General features: G+C 54.7%; 1 protein-coding gene across 2 annotated transcripts in view; it reads left to right on the top strand.

Moving 5' to 3' along the window:
• The window catches only part of FAM222A (family with sequence similarity 222 member A), a 61,108-nt gene extending 45,148 nt beyond the window's left edge, over positions 1-15,960 (top strand). For both annotated transcript variants that reach the window (XM_037817038.1, XM_037817037.1), the window contains one exon: positions 13,431-15,960. In XM_037817038.1, the coding sequence (XP_037672966.1) occupies positions 13,431-14,713 (1,283 nt within the window). In that variant the 3' untranslated portion in view covers positions 14,714-15,960. The remainder of the gene's footprint in view (positions 1-13,430) is intronic.
• Positions 15,961-16,264: the final 304 nt, after the last annotated feature.

Genomic DNA, 16,264 nt, shown 5'->3' with positions numbered 1-16,264 from the left:
TCTTTATATATTCTAGATACACATCCTTTATCAGATATGATTTGCAAACTTTCTCACTCTCTGTGGGTTGTCTTTTCACTTTCTTCATAGTGCCCTTTGAAGCACAAAAGGTTTTAATTAAGACGAAGTCAGAATTTTTCTCATTGCTTGTGCTTCTGGTGTTCTAAGAAAGCATTGCTTAACCAATATTATGAAGATCTCCTTTGTTTTCTTCTAAGAATTTTCTAATTTTAGCTCTTATATTTAGGTGTGTGATTCATTTTGAATTAATTTTTGCACATAGCATGAGGAAGGAGTCTAGCTCAATCCTTTTGCACGTGGCCATCCACAGTCCCCAGCACTATTTGCTGAAGAGACGACTCTTTCCCCAATTGTTTGAACACCCTTGAGAAAGTCAACTGACTGTAAATGTGAGTGTTTATTTCTGGATTCCCAGTTCTATTCCATTGATCTATATGGCTATCCTGATGCCAGTGCCCCAGTCTGGATGACTGTAGCTTTGTAATAAGATCTAAAATCAGCACGTGTGCACCCTCTAACCTTGTCCTTCTCTTTCAAGTTTCTTCCAGCTATTCTGGGTCCCATGGATTTTAGGATCAGCTTGTTAATGTCTGCAAAGAAGCCACCATGGCTTTTGATAGGGATTGATTGGACCTGTCAATTTGGGGAACCCCGCTGTTAATGTCGAGTCTTCTAATCCATGAACATGAGATGTCTATGTTTACATAATCTTCTGTCACTTCTTTCAACAATGTTTTGTAGCTTTACTTTTCTTTTGTTAAATTTATTCCTAAGTACGAATTCTTTTTTGATGCTATTGTAAATCAAATTGTTAATTTCAGTTTTGGATTGTTCATGGCAAGTGTGTAGAAATACAGTTGGTTTTTCTATATTCATCTTATATCCTGCAATTTTGCTGAACTCATTTATTCTAATAGTATTTTATTGAATTTCTTAGGATTTTCTATGTACAAGATCATTTTATCTGTGATTAGAGACAGTTTAACTTCTTCCTTTCTGATATGAATGCCTTTAATTTCTTTTTCTTGTCTAATTGTCCTGGCCCCAACCTTCAGTACAATGTTGAACTGGCTGATAATAGACACCTTTGTTTTGTTCCTGATCTTAGAGGGTCTTTCACCATCGAGTGTGATGTAAGCTTTGGATTTTTCATAGATGCCTTTTATCAGGTTGAGGAAGTTTTACTTCTCCTAGTTTTGTTGAATGTTTTTTATCATGAAAGGGTGTTAGATTTTGATTATGCGTTTTTTGGCATCTACTGAGATGATCGTGTGGCTTATGTTCTTTATTCCATTGATATGGTGTAGTACATTAATTGACTTTCTAATGTCAAACTAACCTTGCATCCCTGGGATAAGTCCCACTTGGTCATAGTATATTATCTTTTTTATATGTTGCTGGATTGGTTTGTATTCTGGTTTGCTAATGCTGCCGGAATGCAAAACACCAGAAATGGATTGAGTTTTATAAAGGGGGTTTATGTGGTTACACAGTTACAGTCTTAAGGCCATAAAGTGTCCAAGGTAACGCATCAACAATCAGGTACCTTCGCTGGAGGATGGCCAATGGTGTCCGGAAAGCCTTTGTTTGCTGGGAAGGCACGTGGGTGGTGTCTGCTCCAAGGTTCTGGTTTCAAAATGGCTTTCTCCCAGGATGTTCCTCTCTAGGCTGCAGCTTCTCTCCAGAAGGTCACTCTCAGTTGCCCTTGGGGCGTTTGTCCTCTCTTAGCTTCTCCAGAGCAAAAGTCTGCTTTCAGAGGCCGTCTCCTGCCCCCCCGCCCCACCTCAGGACAAATGTCTCTGTAAGCTACAGCTCCTCTCTCAGCTCCTGTGCATTCTTCAAAGTGTCCCTCTTGGCTGTAGCAAGCTTGCTCCTTCTGTCTGAGCTTTTATAATGCTCTAGTAAACTAATCAAGGCCACGCTGATTAGTGTTATCACCTAATCAGAGTTATCACCTACAATTGGGTGGGTCACATCTCCATGAAAACGCTCAAAGAGTTACAATCTAATCAACACTAATACGTCTGCCCACACAAGACTGCATCAAAGATAATGGTGTTTTGGGGGACACAATACATTCAAACCAGCACAGTTTGCTAATATTTTGTTGATTTTTGCATCTGTATTCATAAAGGATATCGATCAGTAGTTTCCGTATGATGGCTTTGTCTGGCTTTGATATCAGGATAATAGGATAGTAGTGGCCTCACATAATGACTTGGAAGGATTCCCTCCTCTTCTCTCTTCTTTTTTTGGAAAAGTTGGTATTGATGATTCTTTAAGTATTTGGTAGAATTCACTAATAAAGCCATCTAGTGCTGGCCTTTTCTTTGTGGGTAATGTTTCAAACTCTTTAATTGTTCTCATATGTCTATATAGACTTTCTTTTTTTTCATACATCAGTTTTAGTTTGTGTCTTTTTAGGAATTTGTCCATTTCATTTACTACAATATATATAAGGAATCTAAAATACATTTGATAAAAGAAGTAAATGACCTTTACGGAGAAGAATGTCAGCTTATTTGGTGATATTTAAAAAGCCCTAAATAAACTTAGACATGTGCATTGACAGAGATTCAGTGTTGAAAAAACTTCAAGTCATTCCTCAAATCCCAACCGTGTGTGCACGTGTGCGTGTGTGTGTGTAGCTGGAAAAAGTTGGTAAGGAAAAAACAAAGGTCCAAGCATGGCCAAGGTGCTTTTGACAAATACCTTATTAGTGTGGGAGAAGGGGCTTAAAGCTGAGACAGTGGATCCAAGCACATACAGAAGAGACCAGGGAACAGAGCCGAGTGTCTGGATCCACACGTGAGAGCTCCATCTAGGACAAAGCCGACTTTGCAGATCCCTGGGGATCCATATGCGGTTCTCAGACAACTGCTTATCTGTACGGAATAAATGACACTAGAGCCCTAATTCACACCATACACAAAAAGGTAGACTAAAAATTTAACATGTGTCAAGCAAAACTGTACCATTCTTTGAAGAAAATAATGGAGAATAATTGATCCAGGGTAGGGAGGATTTCTAAAATGAAAGAAAAAGCACAAATAAAGGAAAAGACTGAAGTTGAACCACATTAAAATTAGAGACTACGACTCAGCAAAATATACCGTAAGAAATCATCGAGACAAGCCACAAATCGAGAGAGGGGTCTGCAGCACTTACAGTGGACCAGTATCCAGAGTAGAGATATGGATGTGGTTGCAAGAAAGTAGCTGTGGGGATGGGGAGGGGGCACGGCAGAGACAGTGACAGAAGCAGGAGACAGAAGTTGGGGTGGGGAGGGAGGGAGAGGGTAGGTGAGTCAGACCATCACCGACCAGGATGGAGACAGACAGGAGTAGGCATATGGCAGACAGGAGGGAGAGCTGGGGCAGCCGATGCAAAGGGCACAGAGAGCCACGCTGAGGGCAGCAGAGGGGCAGCAGTGGGTGGAGAGAGTGAGGAGTGGGCTCCTAGAGAGGGGCAGCTCAGGGGCAGGCAAGGGAAACTGAAGGGTAGGGAGGCCCCCCCAGCCCCCTACAGGGACCCCTTGGCCACTCTGGGCTCAGCAAGATTGTCCTGAGGGTGGGTGGGAGGGAGGGAAGAGGAAGTGAGTGTGGATACACGCATGTGCCCGTGTGCATCTCTGTGAGCTCCCACAGGGAGAAGTGTGCGTGAGCACGTGTACACACATGGTTAGACACCAAGAGAGACAGGAACCTTTGTGCAGTGCCAGTGGCAACCCCTCCGCTTCACTGCTCAATGGCCCAGAAAGAGCTAGAAGGCAGGCAGCCAGCGTTTTCTGAGCACCTAGTGAGTTCCAAGCCCTTGACATGCCTCTCACGCTCACCCATTCTTGGTGGAAGCGGAGACCCAGGCAGCTGAAGTCCCCCACCTCGTAACTGGGACCCCTGAATTCACACCCAATGAGGCAGGGCAGGGGCCTGGGACTGCTGGAAGGTGCTGAGCAGGACCCTGGCCCGGCCCCAAGCCCCTCCCCACGAAGGCCAAAAAAATAGCTGTGTGCCTTCCCCACCCCACCCCTCTCCTGGGTGGCCTCATTAGGGATTCTGCTGGTGCCACCAGCTAATTAGTGTCACGTTAATTGAACATTCAGAGGCTGCCACCTCCAAGGGCAGAGTGTTACCTCAAAGGGGAATGCAGATGTGGGCTGGCCGGGCCCTGTGCCATGGCCTGTCCATCCTGGGGCCGCCCAGACAGCCCTCGCACTCCCATTTCAAGGCACATAATGCCCATTAGTGACTCCCTGGGCTGCCAGGGAGGGGGCCCTTGGCAGAGGCTACACCAGCACATGCTCACACCTGTCCAGGAGGAAAGCTTCAGTTGGCTCCATTCTACAGCCAAGACACCCCAGGCCCACTGAGGGAACAACTTCTCCACCGGGACACCCGGCGAGTCAGTGGGAAGTGGGAACACAGCTGGAACACCGGCCCTGCAGCTAGTAGAAGCCCGCTCCAAACCCGTACTTACCACTCCCAGCCCTGGGGCCTCAGGCACGGGACTTGCCCTCCCCATCTCCGTCTGCTTATCTGCCAAATGGGGTGAGCTCGGCATGCACCTCCCACGGCAGGGGGGAGGGCCGGCAGACTGCAGGCCATCCCTGGACACAGCCTGCCTAAGGCCCATCCCATTTGGAGGGGTGGAGCCTGGAGGGGCTGGCTTAGATGCAGGGTAGGGGCCTGGGGTCCCACAGATAACCCTGGAGCGTGGACTGGGGAGTTCTGGGCTGGAGTCCTGCTCCAGCCTCCTCCACCACTCGATGAGCAAGCACGACCTGTCTTGCAGTACATCTTCCACACCCCACCCTGTGTCCACCCCTTGGTGCCCTCTTACAGGTGAGAAAGGGGCTCACATTAAGCGGCCGTCCATGGCAGGTGGCAGAGCTGGGCATCAAAACCACGTGGCCTGACTCTAGCCGGGGTCAGAGCTTCCAGCCACTGCGGTCCCCACAGCAGAGCCCCGGCCCCACCCCCGGCCACCCGCCCAGCACCTCCCAGCCTCCCAGGGCAGCGGTGGTGCCGAGTCACGCTCTCCTCGTGTCTCCCTGTAGCAACATTAAATCCCACTCAAAAGCCTGCTTTTAATTGGCTTAATATACTCGTTAATAACTGCGACTATTTAACACACCTGTAAAAGGCCCATAACATTAACTTAACGGCCGCGATGGCTCACTGGGCACTTCCAGCAGCCTTTATAAATTTACTGACAAGGCTTTAATGGGGCCAGGGTGAGCAGGGAGGGAGCAGGGGAGGGGGCCCCCTGGCTCGTGGGTTGGGCATGCCCATCTGTGAGTGCCCGTGGGCACTCATTTCTGCTCGGAGTCCAGTTTCTGTCAGGTGGCTGCTACTGCAGCTTCGCGAAAGCCTGTGGGCAGGGGTGTCTCTGGACTCTGCAGTGTCACTCATCAGACGGGTTAGGCTTCAGGTGGGGAGAAAGATCAGGGCCTGCCCTCAAAGGCCTCCAAATCTAGCCCAGGAGACAAGTCAATGGACAGCTATAGCACAGGGGACCTTGGGGACAGGGATGAATCAGGGAAGGCTTCCTGGAGGAGACAACATCTCACTGAGACCAGAAGGGTCAAAAGGGCCAGCAGGCCGGGAAGTGTAAAGCAACATCTCTTCCATCTTTCTCTGTTTACGTAGGACTTAATTAAAGGATTTAATTAAAGGACCAGCGGGATTGGGGTTGGCAAGGGAAGGTGCGTCAGCACCAGAGAACCGGCCAAGCCACAGCATCCATGGCGCCCAAGGATCAAGAGCAGGGACCTGAGGAACGGACGACAGAGGCTCAAATCCGGGCTCACAAATCCCTTCTCCACCACCAGAGGTCTCAAACTGGTGGCCAAGGGTTTCCCTGGTTTCCCTGCTCAGTTTTTATTTTAACGTGCCTTTGAAGGTGCATGTCTTTGGGCAGGGCGCGGCCTTCCAGCTCATTCCCAGCCCATCTGGCCTCCATAGGGATTTGCATTTGCAACCCCTGCTTAACACTCTGTTCCTTTAATGTCTGCCTGCCTTATCTGAATCCCCGGCCACCTCCCAAGGTTGCCGTGAGGACACAGAAGGGCAAGGCCACTGACGGGTTGGCACGAAGCCCGGACCTGAGGGATGTGCAACAGAGGGTGGCTGCCATCAGGAGAGGAGGCCCCGGGACGCCGGGTGTGCGTCCAGGGCCTGTGGGGAGGGACATGCTGCAAGGGGAGTAGCTCGGACTTTATATGAACAAGTGCTCAGAGGAGGCTTTGGGACAGAGAGAGGCAGCTGGGAGCTGGGAGCCCGGGGGTGGTGGAGGGGACTTGAATGAAATCATCACCAGCCACGGTGCCATGGAGGGTGGGCACCAGGCTAGGCTGGCCCTTTCGACACCCCCCCCCCAGAGCCCTCAAGGTCAGCAGCTGCGTCATCCCCACTTTACACCTGAGAAAACGGAGGCTGGGAGGGGGGCAGCAGCTGCCTGAGGCCAGTCACTTGTAGGAAAACCAGGACTCAAACCCGGGTCAGTGACTGCAGGCTGAGGTCCACCCTCCACGCTCTGCCATGAGGAGTGGCCTGACCAGGCAGACGGGGAGCCAGGGAGTGCCCGCAGGCTGCTCAAAGCCGGGAAGTGGGGGTAGGACACACATGTCATGGGCACCGCCAAGGACTCTTGGGCCACCCTGGGGGGGGCTGGGAGCTGTGTGCCCCCCCCCCCCCGCCATGGTCACTGGCAGAAAATGCAATTACAGAAAGCGTGGTGCAGAGATAAAATGCCCCTGTGATCCCATCACCCACTGCCCCCTACTGGAGCAGGCCCCTGTTGGCATTTGGGGTTTTGTTCTATCTTCGGGTCAACACCATTCAAGAGGGAAGGAGGGAAACTGAGTCAACAAGAGGGGGCTCGGGTGGGTCGGCCTGCTCTGTAACCTCCTCTTCTCACATACCTGTCCTGTAAACATTTCCCCACATCGTCAGCCTTTGAAAACCTTACTTTTAATGCCCAGTGAGTTATAATTTTTCTGGGAACCTACAGTGCACCGGTGGCCTCTGAGTACACCGTAGTGCGTCAGGCTGTCCCCAGGGTTTCTTTCCTCCTGATACCCCTTCTCCTGCCCCTATTTTCCACCTGGGACCTGGAGGGGACAAGAACCTAAGTCGGATCATGTCCCTCCTCCGGATGGTTTGTTTGCACTGCAAACCCCACTCCCCACCCCCACCACCTCTCTTCTCTCCTGCTAATCCCGCAAACACACCGCAGACTTTGCATCTGCCGTTCCCTCTTCCTCGTCTGCCCCTCCGTCAGAGATCTGCATGGCTTGCTCCCTCACCTCCTTCCCAGCTTTGTTCAAAGGCCACTTTATCAGAGACGCCTTCCTCCCCGAGCACAGTGCCCAAACCAGGCACCCCTGTCCTGTCACTCTAGCCTCCCATACCCCACTGTTCCAGGTACTATAAAGAAGTTCCCCAAAAGTCAGCATCAAGCCACCATTATGCTCAGGGGAACAGGAGAGGGCAGAGTGGGACAGTGTGTCTCTGCTCTTGGATGTTAGGGTGGGGGGCTCAGCTGGAAGACGCGAAGCAGGGTCCGGAATCTCCTGCAGGCATGCTCATTCACACATCAGGCAGGTGGCGCTGGCTGTCGGGCGAGCCCTTAGCTGTGGCTCTCAGCAGAACTACCCACACGTGCCTCTCCATGTGGCTGGGTCCCACGGATGGGCTTCCCAAGAGAGGGTGCGATCTCCAGGTGAAGCCACATTGCCTTTTACAACCTCACCGTGAACGTCACGCCGCGTGGATTCTCCTGCATCCTGTTCGTTAGAATCTAGTCGCTAAGGCCAGTTCACATGCACGGGGAGGAAAATCAGACTCCATAAATTGCTGGCGGAGCAGCAAAGACTTTGGGGACTTGTTTTAAGACAGCCACATGTGCTTCATTCTTGTTTATGGGGCACGGGGCTGCCTGACACTTGTACTTGTCTGTTCACTGTCTCGCCCTGGTTGTTCTGATGGTGCGCTTTCTTCGGTGCCCAGCACGGCAGCTGCACACGGGAGCCCTCGCTAGGCATCGGGTGAGCACGGGGCTGGCCGAAAGCAGCGCTCCATGGGTCTGTCTCTGGCTGGTTCCTCCCAGGACTAATAACCCGGCTGCAGGCAGGCGTTGGAATGGCCTGTGGCCACAGCCTTGTCACTCATTCAGCAGGACGCTCTTGAGTACCTACTATGCATCCTGTAGGCAGTGGGGACGCAGCAGTGAACCAGCCAGCTCCCGGAGCCCACAGGCTGGTGGAGGGGTAGGGGGTGGCATTCAACAGCCATCAGAAGACAGGGAAGGCCAGGTGCAGATGGAACCCCAATTGGGGGGTCCTTGTCCCAGCAGGGGGTCAGGAGAGGCTCCTGGGAAGGAGTGGCATCTAAACTGGGTCCTCAGTTCCCCAGCAGGCCCGTCTGGCCACAAGCACCCCCCTACACACAGCCCCCATCCCTGCCACTTGCTGGGGCAGAGGGGCTGGCCTGCAAAGAAGCCTGGTTCCCTCGGGTGGTGACCCTCAGGGGAGGCCTTTATCAGTGTTGTTACATCTGCCCAAGCAGGACTGTGCCATTTGCCCGGAACATCTGTGGCCGGGCCCACCTCCAGGCGAGGGTCCAGAGCCTGCATCAAGCTGGGGTCAGGGGCCTGGCTGGCCTGAGTTGGGGGGTGGCTGGGCCTTCAGGGAGCCCCCAGTCACCTGCAATGCACTAGGATGAAAAAGGCAGGGTGTGAGGTGCCCTGGGGGTGGGAACAAGGTAAAGCGGGGACTGCAAACTCGGAGGCTTACACGGGCAGAGGGGCACTGTGGATCAGGAGACAAGGGGGCCATGCCTCACCCGAGGGCACTCACCTTCTCCACCCAGAGGAGCAGTGAGCAGGCCAAGCCAAACCCACACACCCCAGGCAAGACTCAGCTCAGGGGCCTGGATGGCAAACTGCTAGGAGCAGGGCAAGAGTCTGGGGCAGGAGCCACAGCTGCTTGCCGTGTGGCCTCCTAGGGATTTGCCTCCTAAGTCTCTGGATGACTCGGAGCACCCCACGAGTCTCCTGGCTGCAGCTGAGTTGAGAAGTCTTGGCAGACAGACTGGGTTCAAATCCCAGCTCTGCCCTCGCTGGTTGTGTGACATAGGGAAGCTCCGAGCTTCTGTTCCCTCATCTGTAAAGTGGGGACCTATATTCCTTGTCTATGTCTGTGTAACAAATTACCCCAATACTTAGTGGCTGGAGTCATCGATAATCCTTTATCATCTCTCGCGGTTTCTGGGGATCGGGAACCTGGAAGTGGCTCAGCTGGGTGGGTCCCCTCAGGGTCTCGGGCGGCGGCAGTCGTGATGGGGTCCCGGGGCTGCTGCCACCTGAGGCTTGACTGGGGCTGGAGGGTTCGCTTCTGAAAAGGCACCCGTGGCAGCTGGCTGGAGGCCCGGCTTTCTGGCTGGCTGCTGGCAGGAAGCTGAGATCCTCTGGTGTGGCCCTCTCCGTGGGCTGCTTCAGTGTCCCCCCAGCGTGGCGGCTGCTTCCCCCAGAGCAGGTGGCCCAAGAGTGAGTGGGGAAGCCCCAGAAGTCATGTGCTTTCACTGCCACATTATCTCACTGGGTACAAGGGTCCGTCCTATTTGGTGTGGGAGGAGACTGCACAGGGTGAGATCCCATCACTGGGGTTGGGGGGCATCTTTTTTTTTTCTTTTTAATTCAGTTTGAGATACATTCACATACCATACAATCATCCATGGTGTACAATCACCTGTTCACAGTACCGTCATATAGTTGTGCATTTATCACCCCAATCCATTTTTGAACATTTCCCTTACACCAGAAAGAATAAAACTAAGAATAAAAAAAAAGTAAAAAAGAACACCCAAATCATCCCCCCATCCCACCCTATTTTTCATTTAGTTTTTGTCCCCATTTTTCTACCCATCCATCCATCCACTGGATAAAGGGAGTGTGATCCACAAGGTTTTCACAATCACACTGTCACCCCTTGTAAGCTACATTGTTATACAGTCGTCTTCAAGAGTCAAGGCTACTGGGTTGGAGTTTGATAGTTTCAGGTATTTACTTCTAGCTATTCCAATACATTAAAACCTAAAAAGTATTATCTATATAGTGCGTAAGAATGTCCACCAGAGTGACCTCTTGGCTCCATTTGAAATCTCTCAGCCGGTGAAGCTTTATTTCGTTTCATTTTGCATCCCCCTTTTGGTCAAGAAGATGTTCTCAATCCCATGATGCCGGGTCCAGATTCATCCCTGGGAGTCATGTCCTGCATTGCCAGGGAGATTTACACCCTGGGAGTCAGGTCGGTGGGGGGGCGTCTTGGAGGCTGGCAGGCGAATGCTATCTCTTGTCTGTTTCCTTATCTGTAAAACGGGGACCACCACCCATCTCTCAGAGTTCTTGGGTGCCCCCAACGAGAGGAGTCAAGAAGAGAGGTAGGCACGGAGCCCAGCATATACTAAGCGCTCACCAAATGGCCACCTCCGTGTGATGACACCACCATCGGCTCCAGCGGAAGCTGGAGGGACTCATCTGCCCGGCAGGGCTGGCCCCTGCTTCTAGCAAACGAGGACTAGGACAGGATATCACTTTTTTTTTCCTTAAGGTTTTAAACACCTAATTTATTCCATCCATTAGATAGATTTTGTAGATTTAATCATTTTCACAGTTGGTGGCTCATTGGATACTCAAGATAAACTCCAAATGAAAGTATAATGGTGAGGACAAATGAGTTTTCACACCACAATGGCAGAAACTTGCTTGGGCAGAGGGTTTAACAGGAACAAAAATACATACAGATATAATTTTTTTCCCCCCGGCAGCCACTTTTGCTGACTATAGTAGGTTACCACAGTTAATTTCACCAGTTTTGTTCATCTGTAAAATTGCATAAAAGTGACATTTTTGTGCTCATTATAGCAACTGCTGATTTATGGCTGGTAAATGAAGAGCTGGTCCCTTTTTTGCGGGACTCTCCGAGCGGCGCTAAGTGCCCATGAAATTGCTTGTATAATGTAGTTTAAATCCAATCTCAGAGAAAGATTCCCCCACTGGCCAAAGTGACATTTCCATTCTCCACACCGAGTTTATTTCAGGCCACTTAGGAGAGGGCTGCCCCAGGCTGGGTCAGTATGGGGGTAGGGGGGCCCATGGCCAGCCAGGGGTCAGCTCCCCCTGCCCGGCCTGGTTAGGCCCTGGTTAGGCCAGAAGGATGGAGTGGCGGCCCCTGCCCAGCTCAGACCTCATCCCCTCTGCTCGGGGCAGCTGGAGTGATCTAACACGCAGGCCTGGCTCTACCCTTCCCTGCATAAAACCCTCCACGGCTGCCAGTGGGGCCGTCCTGTGCACTGGAGGATGCTGAGCAGCCTCCCCAGCCTCCACCCACTAGAGGCCAGGAGCATCCTCCCCTCCTCCCCTGGGTGTGACAAACAGAAGGGTCTTCAGACATGGCCCAATGTCCTGCAGGCCCTACGGTGACATCCGAGCCCCTGAGCACCTACTGCTCCCCAGGCCTTCCTCCACGCACCTGCTCTGGGCTCTGCTCTTATTCTGAATTGTTTTTACAGACCCCACCTCTGGACCTCTGCCCAGGCTCTTTCCTCAGCCTGAAATATGCTCCCTTCTGCTCCTCTCTTCCACCATAGCCTCAGGCCTTGGATGCTGTTTCTTCATCCAGCCGGGTGGAGCTCCCCCGGCCCCTGTGTCCCCATACTGCCCATGCCTCCCCATCCCAGCACGGATTTCACGAGGGGTTCTCGGGTGAGGCTCAGAGGTGACTCGGCCGTGGTTGTGTGGCCTTCCAGCTGGTGTGGGGACAGAGGGTGGCAGCCCGGGGTGCCGTGTGGTCCCAGCCTCGGTGCCAGTCGGAAGGCGGCACAAGCCCTCTGCCCTCCTCCCTGGGAAGGCCTCGGATCAACGTGGAAGACCCGACACTCACACTTAGAGAACACCCGCTTCTGCTCCCTACTTCCCACCGTCGGTGATGTGTTCACCCTCAATGCCGCCCCGGGCAGTACTGCTAGCGGCAGGTGAGGAAACCGAGGCTCAGGTGGGTCACGATCCTCTGGCATCGACTGTGTGTCCAGCCCCTGCTGGGCCCCTGGGCAGGGTATTCCCACAAGGCCATCCTGCAGGCCTGGTACAATCTTTATCCTCATTCTACAGATGGGGAAACTGAGGCTCAGCTGGGCAAACACCTTGCCCAGGGCCACGCAGCCTCACAACCAGGTCTCGGCCCAGATCCGGCGAGCTCCACGGCCCGGGGCCTTGCCATCTGCCTCCTTTAGCAGCACCCCCCTCTCTGCACCACCAAGTGGGGTCCTGGGTGGCACTGGGGAGTGTCTCAGCAACGAGGGGACTTTGGATGGGAGCAAGGGGCTGCCCGCCAGTGCCCTGCCTCCCCTCCAGCGGTAGCCGGTTATGCCCACTGACAGTGAGGACAGCCAGCCTGTCACACAAATGACACCTTTCAGCCTCCAAAACAGCACTGGCCGCCACACTGGCCCTGCAGGTGACAGCAGAGTCAGGCAGGGGTCAGGCGACGGCAGCTCCCACCTCCCTGCGAAGGTGGCAGGTCTCAGTCCTCCCAGTTTACAGACCGGGAGAGGAAGGTGCCGAGAGGCTGAGCGGAGGAATGGAAGGAAGGGGCACTCCGAGCAAGTGTGAGAACGAAAGAGGGCAGGTGCCCTGAGCCGTGCGAGCTCTGCTGGGCTGCGTGATGCACACGGTCTGTTGGGCATTCTTTCCCAAAACAGAACAAGCACCTCCCCGTGTGCCGGTACCCAGCTGTACCACTCCCGGGCACTTTCCCTACAGAGCTCGCTGCATGTGTGCACCAGGGGCCGCGTGCAAGGACCTCCCTGGTGGCACCGTTTGTACCAGCCCCAGGCTGGAAACACCCAACTGCCCATCAGCAGGAGAAAGGGTGAGCTGATGGTGGTGCATTTGCACAACAAATGCCACGCAGCAGCAGGAACGCACAAGCACAAAAGACACAGCAATGGGGGCATCTCACAAAGGCAGCAAAACCCAGGCAGGGCTACTTCCTGTTACTGGAAGTTGGGATAGCAACTAACAGTTGGGGGGCTGGTGATTGGTGATTGGAAGGGGACATGGGGGGCGCTCTGGAGAACGGGCAGTGCACTTTTTCTAGACCTGGCTGTTGCTTTATGGCTGTCTCCCACTTGTGAGAGTCCATCCAGCTTATGGTATGTGCAGCTTCCTCTCTATATTTTACATTTTGATAAAAAATGTAAACATTTAGAGGGAATGACTGAAGGAGCAAGTGAATGAATGGAGTGCAGAGGAGTGAGGGAGCCCTGGTGGAGAGCAGCAGGGGGCTGCGGGCTCAGGGCCCCCCCGGGCCACCGCTCACCCGTGCTTGCCTCCCCTCGCGTGCCCCGCAGGCGAGACGGCCGCCAGCCCCATGCATTCCTCCCGCTACCCGAGCCCGGCCGAGCTGGACGCCTACGCCGAGAAGGTGGCCAACAACCCGCTCTCCATCAAGATCTTCCCCACCAACATCCGCGTGCCCCAGCACAAGCACCTCGGCCGCACTGTCAACGGCTATGACACCAGCGGGCAGCGCTACAGCCCCTACCCACCGCACACCGCCGGCTACCAGGGCCTGCTGGCCATCGTCAAGGCCGCCGTCTCCTCCTCCAACGTGGCCGCACCCATGGGGCCCGCCAAGAGCGTGCTCAAGAGCGCGGAGGGCAAGCGGACCAAGCTGTCGCCGGCTACCGTGCAGGTGGGCATCGCGCCCTACCCGGCCCCCAGCACCCTGGGGCCCCTGGCCTACCCCAAGCCGCCCGAGGCGCCTGCCCCGCCACCTGGCCTGCCCGCGGCCGCCGCCGCCACCGCCTCCGTCATTCCCCTGCCCGGCCGCGGCCTGCCCCTGCCGCCTTCCAACCTGCCCTCCATCCACAGCATCCTCTACCAGCTCAACCAGCAGTGCCAGGTCCCGGGCGCTGTGCCCGCCACCTGCCAGGGCGTGGCCGTCCCCCACCCCAGCCCAGCCCAGCACGGCCCCGTGCCCAGCTTCCCCAGCATGGCCTACTCGGCCGCCGCCGGGCTGCCTGACTGCCGGAAAGGCCCGGAGCTGGGCACGGGCACCACGCCAGCCTTGGCGTTGGCTGGGGCCACCAAGCCTGCAGGGTATGTGGACAGTGGCCTGGATTACCTGCTGTGGCCACAGAAGCCGCCCCCACCGCCGCCCCAGCCGCTGCGTGCCTACAGTGGCGGCACAGTGGCCAGCAAGTCCCCAGAGGCATGTGGGGGACGGGCGTACGAGCGGGCCAGTGGGTCACCCCTCAGCTGCAGCATGGGGCTGCCCGCCGGCTTTGCTGTGGGTCAGTACTTTGCCGCCCCCTGGAACAGCGTGCTGGTGACCCCCACCAGCGACTGCTACAACCCAGCTGCAGCGGCCGTGGCGGTGACCGAGCTGGGGCCGGGGGCGGCCCGGGAGCTGGCAGGGGCCCCCACGGATGCCCTGGCGGGCCTGCCCAGCAAGAGTGTGTGCAACACGTCAGTGCTGAGCAGCAGCCTGCAGTCGCTGGAGTATCTCATCAACGACATCCGGCCGCCCTGCATCAAGGAGCAGATGCTGGGCAAGGGCTACGAGACAGTGGCCGTGCCCCGACTCCTTGACCACCAGCACGCCCACATCCGCCTGCCCGTCTACAGATAAGGGCTGCCTGGCAGACGCGGGGACGGGTGGAGGGGGCACCAAGAGAGGAGGCAGGCCACAGGCAGGTGGGTGGTCTGCAGGGTGCCCAGGGAAACCAGGCCTGCGGCTGTCACAGTGCTGCCCGATGCGGGGGTAGCAGGGCAACCTCATGCACCAAACCCACCCCACGCTCCACCCCCAATTGGCTGCCCCAGGACACAGGAGGGCCCAGGGCAGGCACTGAGGTCTGCACCTTCGTCTCCCCAAGCTGGAAGCGGCAAGGAGAGAGAAACCACTTGAAAATGGGAATGGTTCTTTCCCGCTCTCCTGGGAGAGGGGTTTGGGCCGGCAGGGGGGGGGATGTGGGAGGAACTGTGACGCTCCAGAGTTGGGATGGAGTCAGAGCAGCCCCTGGGGTACAGAGAGCTGGGTTCCTTCCCCCAGGAGCCCCTAGCCTCCAGGAAAAGGCACAAAGGGGGTCCTATAAGAAGTCACTGGTCCACACTGGCCCCTAAGGGCCAATCTGGGTCAAGACCACTCTGACAGAGGCCCCAGGGTCTACCTGTCCCCCCCGCTCCCACCCCGAATTCCTTCTTAACAAAGACTCACACCCCCCTCCCCAGTCTCCAAACCCAGGACTACTACCTTTCTCCTTCCCTCCAGTACATCTTACAGGGCTGCCGGGCACAGTTGTGCAAGCTGTACACTGCACAAGGGCACCTCATCCAAGGGGATGCTATTCACACCCTAGACTTGTATATTTATTGAGACAATTTTCTGCATCTTGAGGAAGGGGCACCATTTTTACACTCACACAAAGGCGCTGTGGGGGCTAGCAGTGGGTCTGCTGTCTTAGAACCTGTTTCACAGGGATCCTACCCTGCTTTCTTTGGGGATCTCCTGGGAGCCAGCAAGGGGGCAACTAACTGGTTTTAGTTGGGAGACCCAATCTGACTCCTTTCCTGCAAACCAACCTCCAAGGCCCGCCCTACCCCATCAGGTGGAGACTGAGGGCAGGGCGGCCTCCTGCAGGCCCCAAGGCCCAAATTCCCCACGTCCTCTCCCCACCCCCGCCCCTCGATGGCACCCCGGAAGCGGTACTGTATCTCTCTCCAAGGCCTGTTCAAGCACTAAGTGCATTTACAAATCTCTGAGAATGTTTTTTTTTATACTAAAATTGACCATTATATTCTACTGTGAGAAGTGCAGTCTGCACTATATTGTTTTAAAAGCAAAGAGAAAGAAAAAAAAGGAAAACACAGATGGTGTCTCAGCTGTCAGACTGTTTTGTAGTTCTTGTGGTTTTTTTTTCTTCCTCCCATTAGGAGTAAAACAGGCTCTCTCCTCCCCAGCTGACCTGGCCTTGAGCACCAAGGGAAGCAGGCCTGGGCCCCCCCACACACACACCGGCCCCTCCTGTGCATGGGGCACTTGATATTCAGTGTTTCACATAATATCCCAGCTCTGTTGAGGTTGACACATAGGCTGATGGCCACTGGGTCGCGGCCAGTGACCAGTCTCTGGAGTGCCAGTGGTGGAACCAAACCCTCTGGCTCATTCCTTCTACAGTGC

Source organism: Choloepus didactylus, chromosome 23 (genome assembly GCF_015220235.1).
Source record: "Choloepus didactylus isolate mChoDid1 chromosome 23, mChoDid1.pri, whole genome shotgun sequence".
NCBI classification, from domain to species: Eukaryota; Metazoa; Chordata; class Mammalia; order Pilosa; family Megalonychidae; genus Choloepus; species Choloepus didactylus.
The sequence above is the reverse complement of the archived record's forward strand: the minus strand, read 5'-3'. Positions and strand labels throughout refer to the sequence as shown.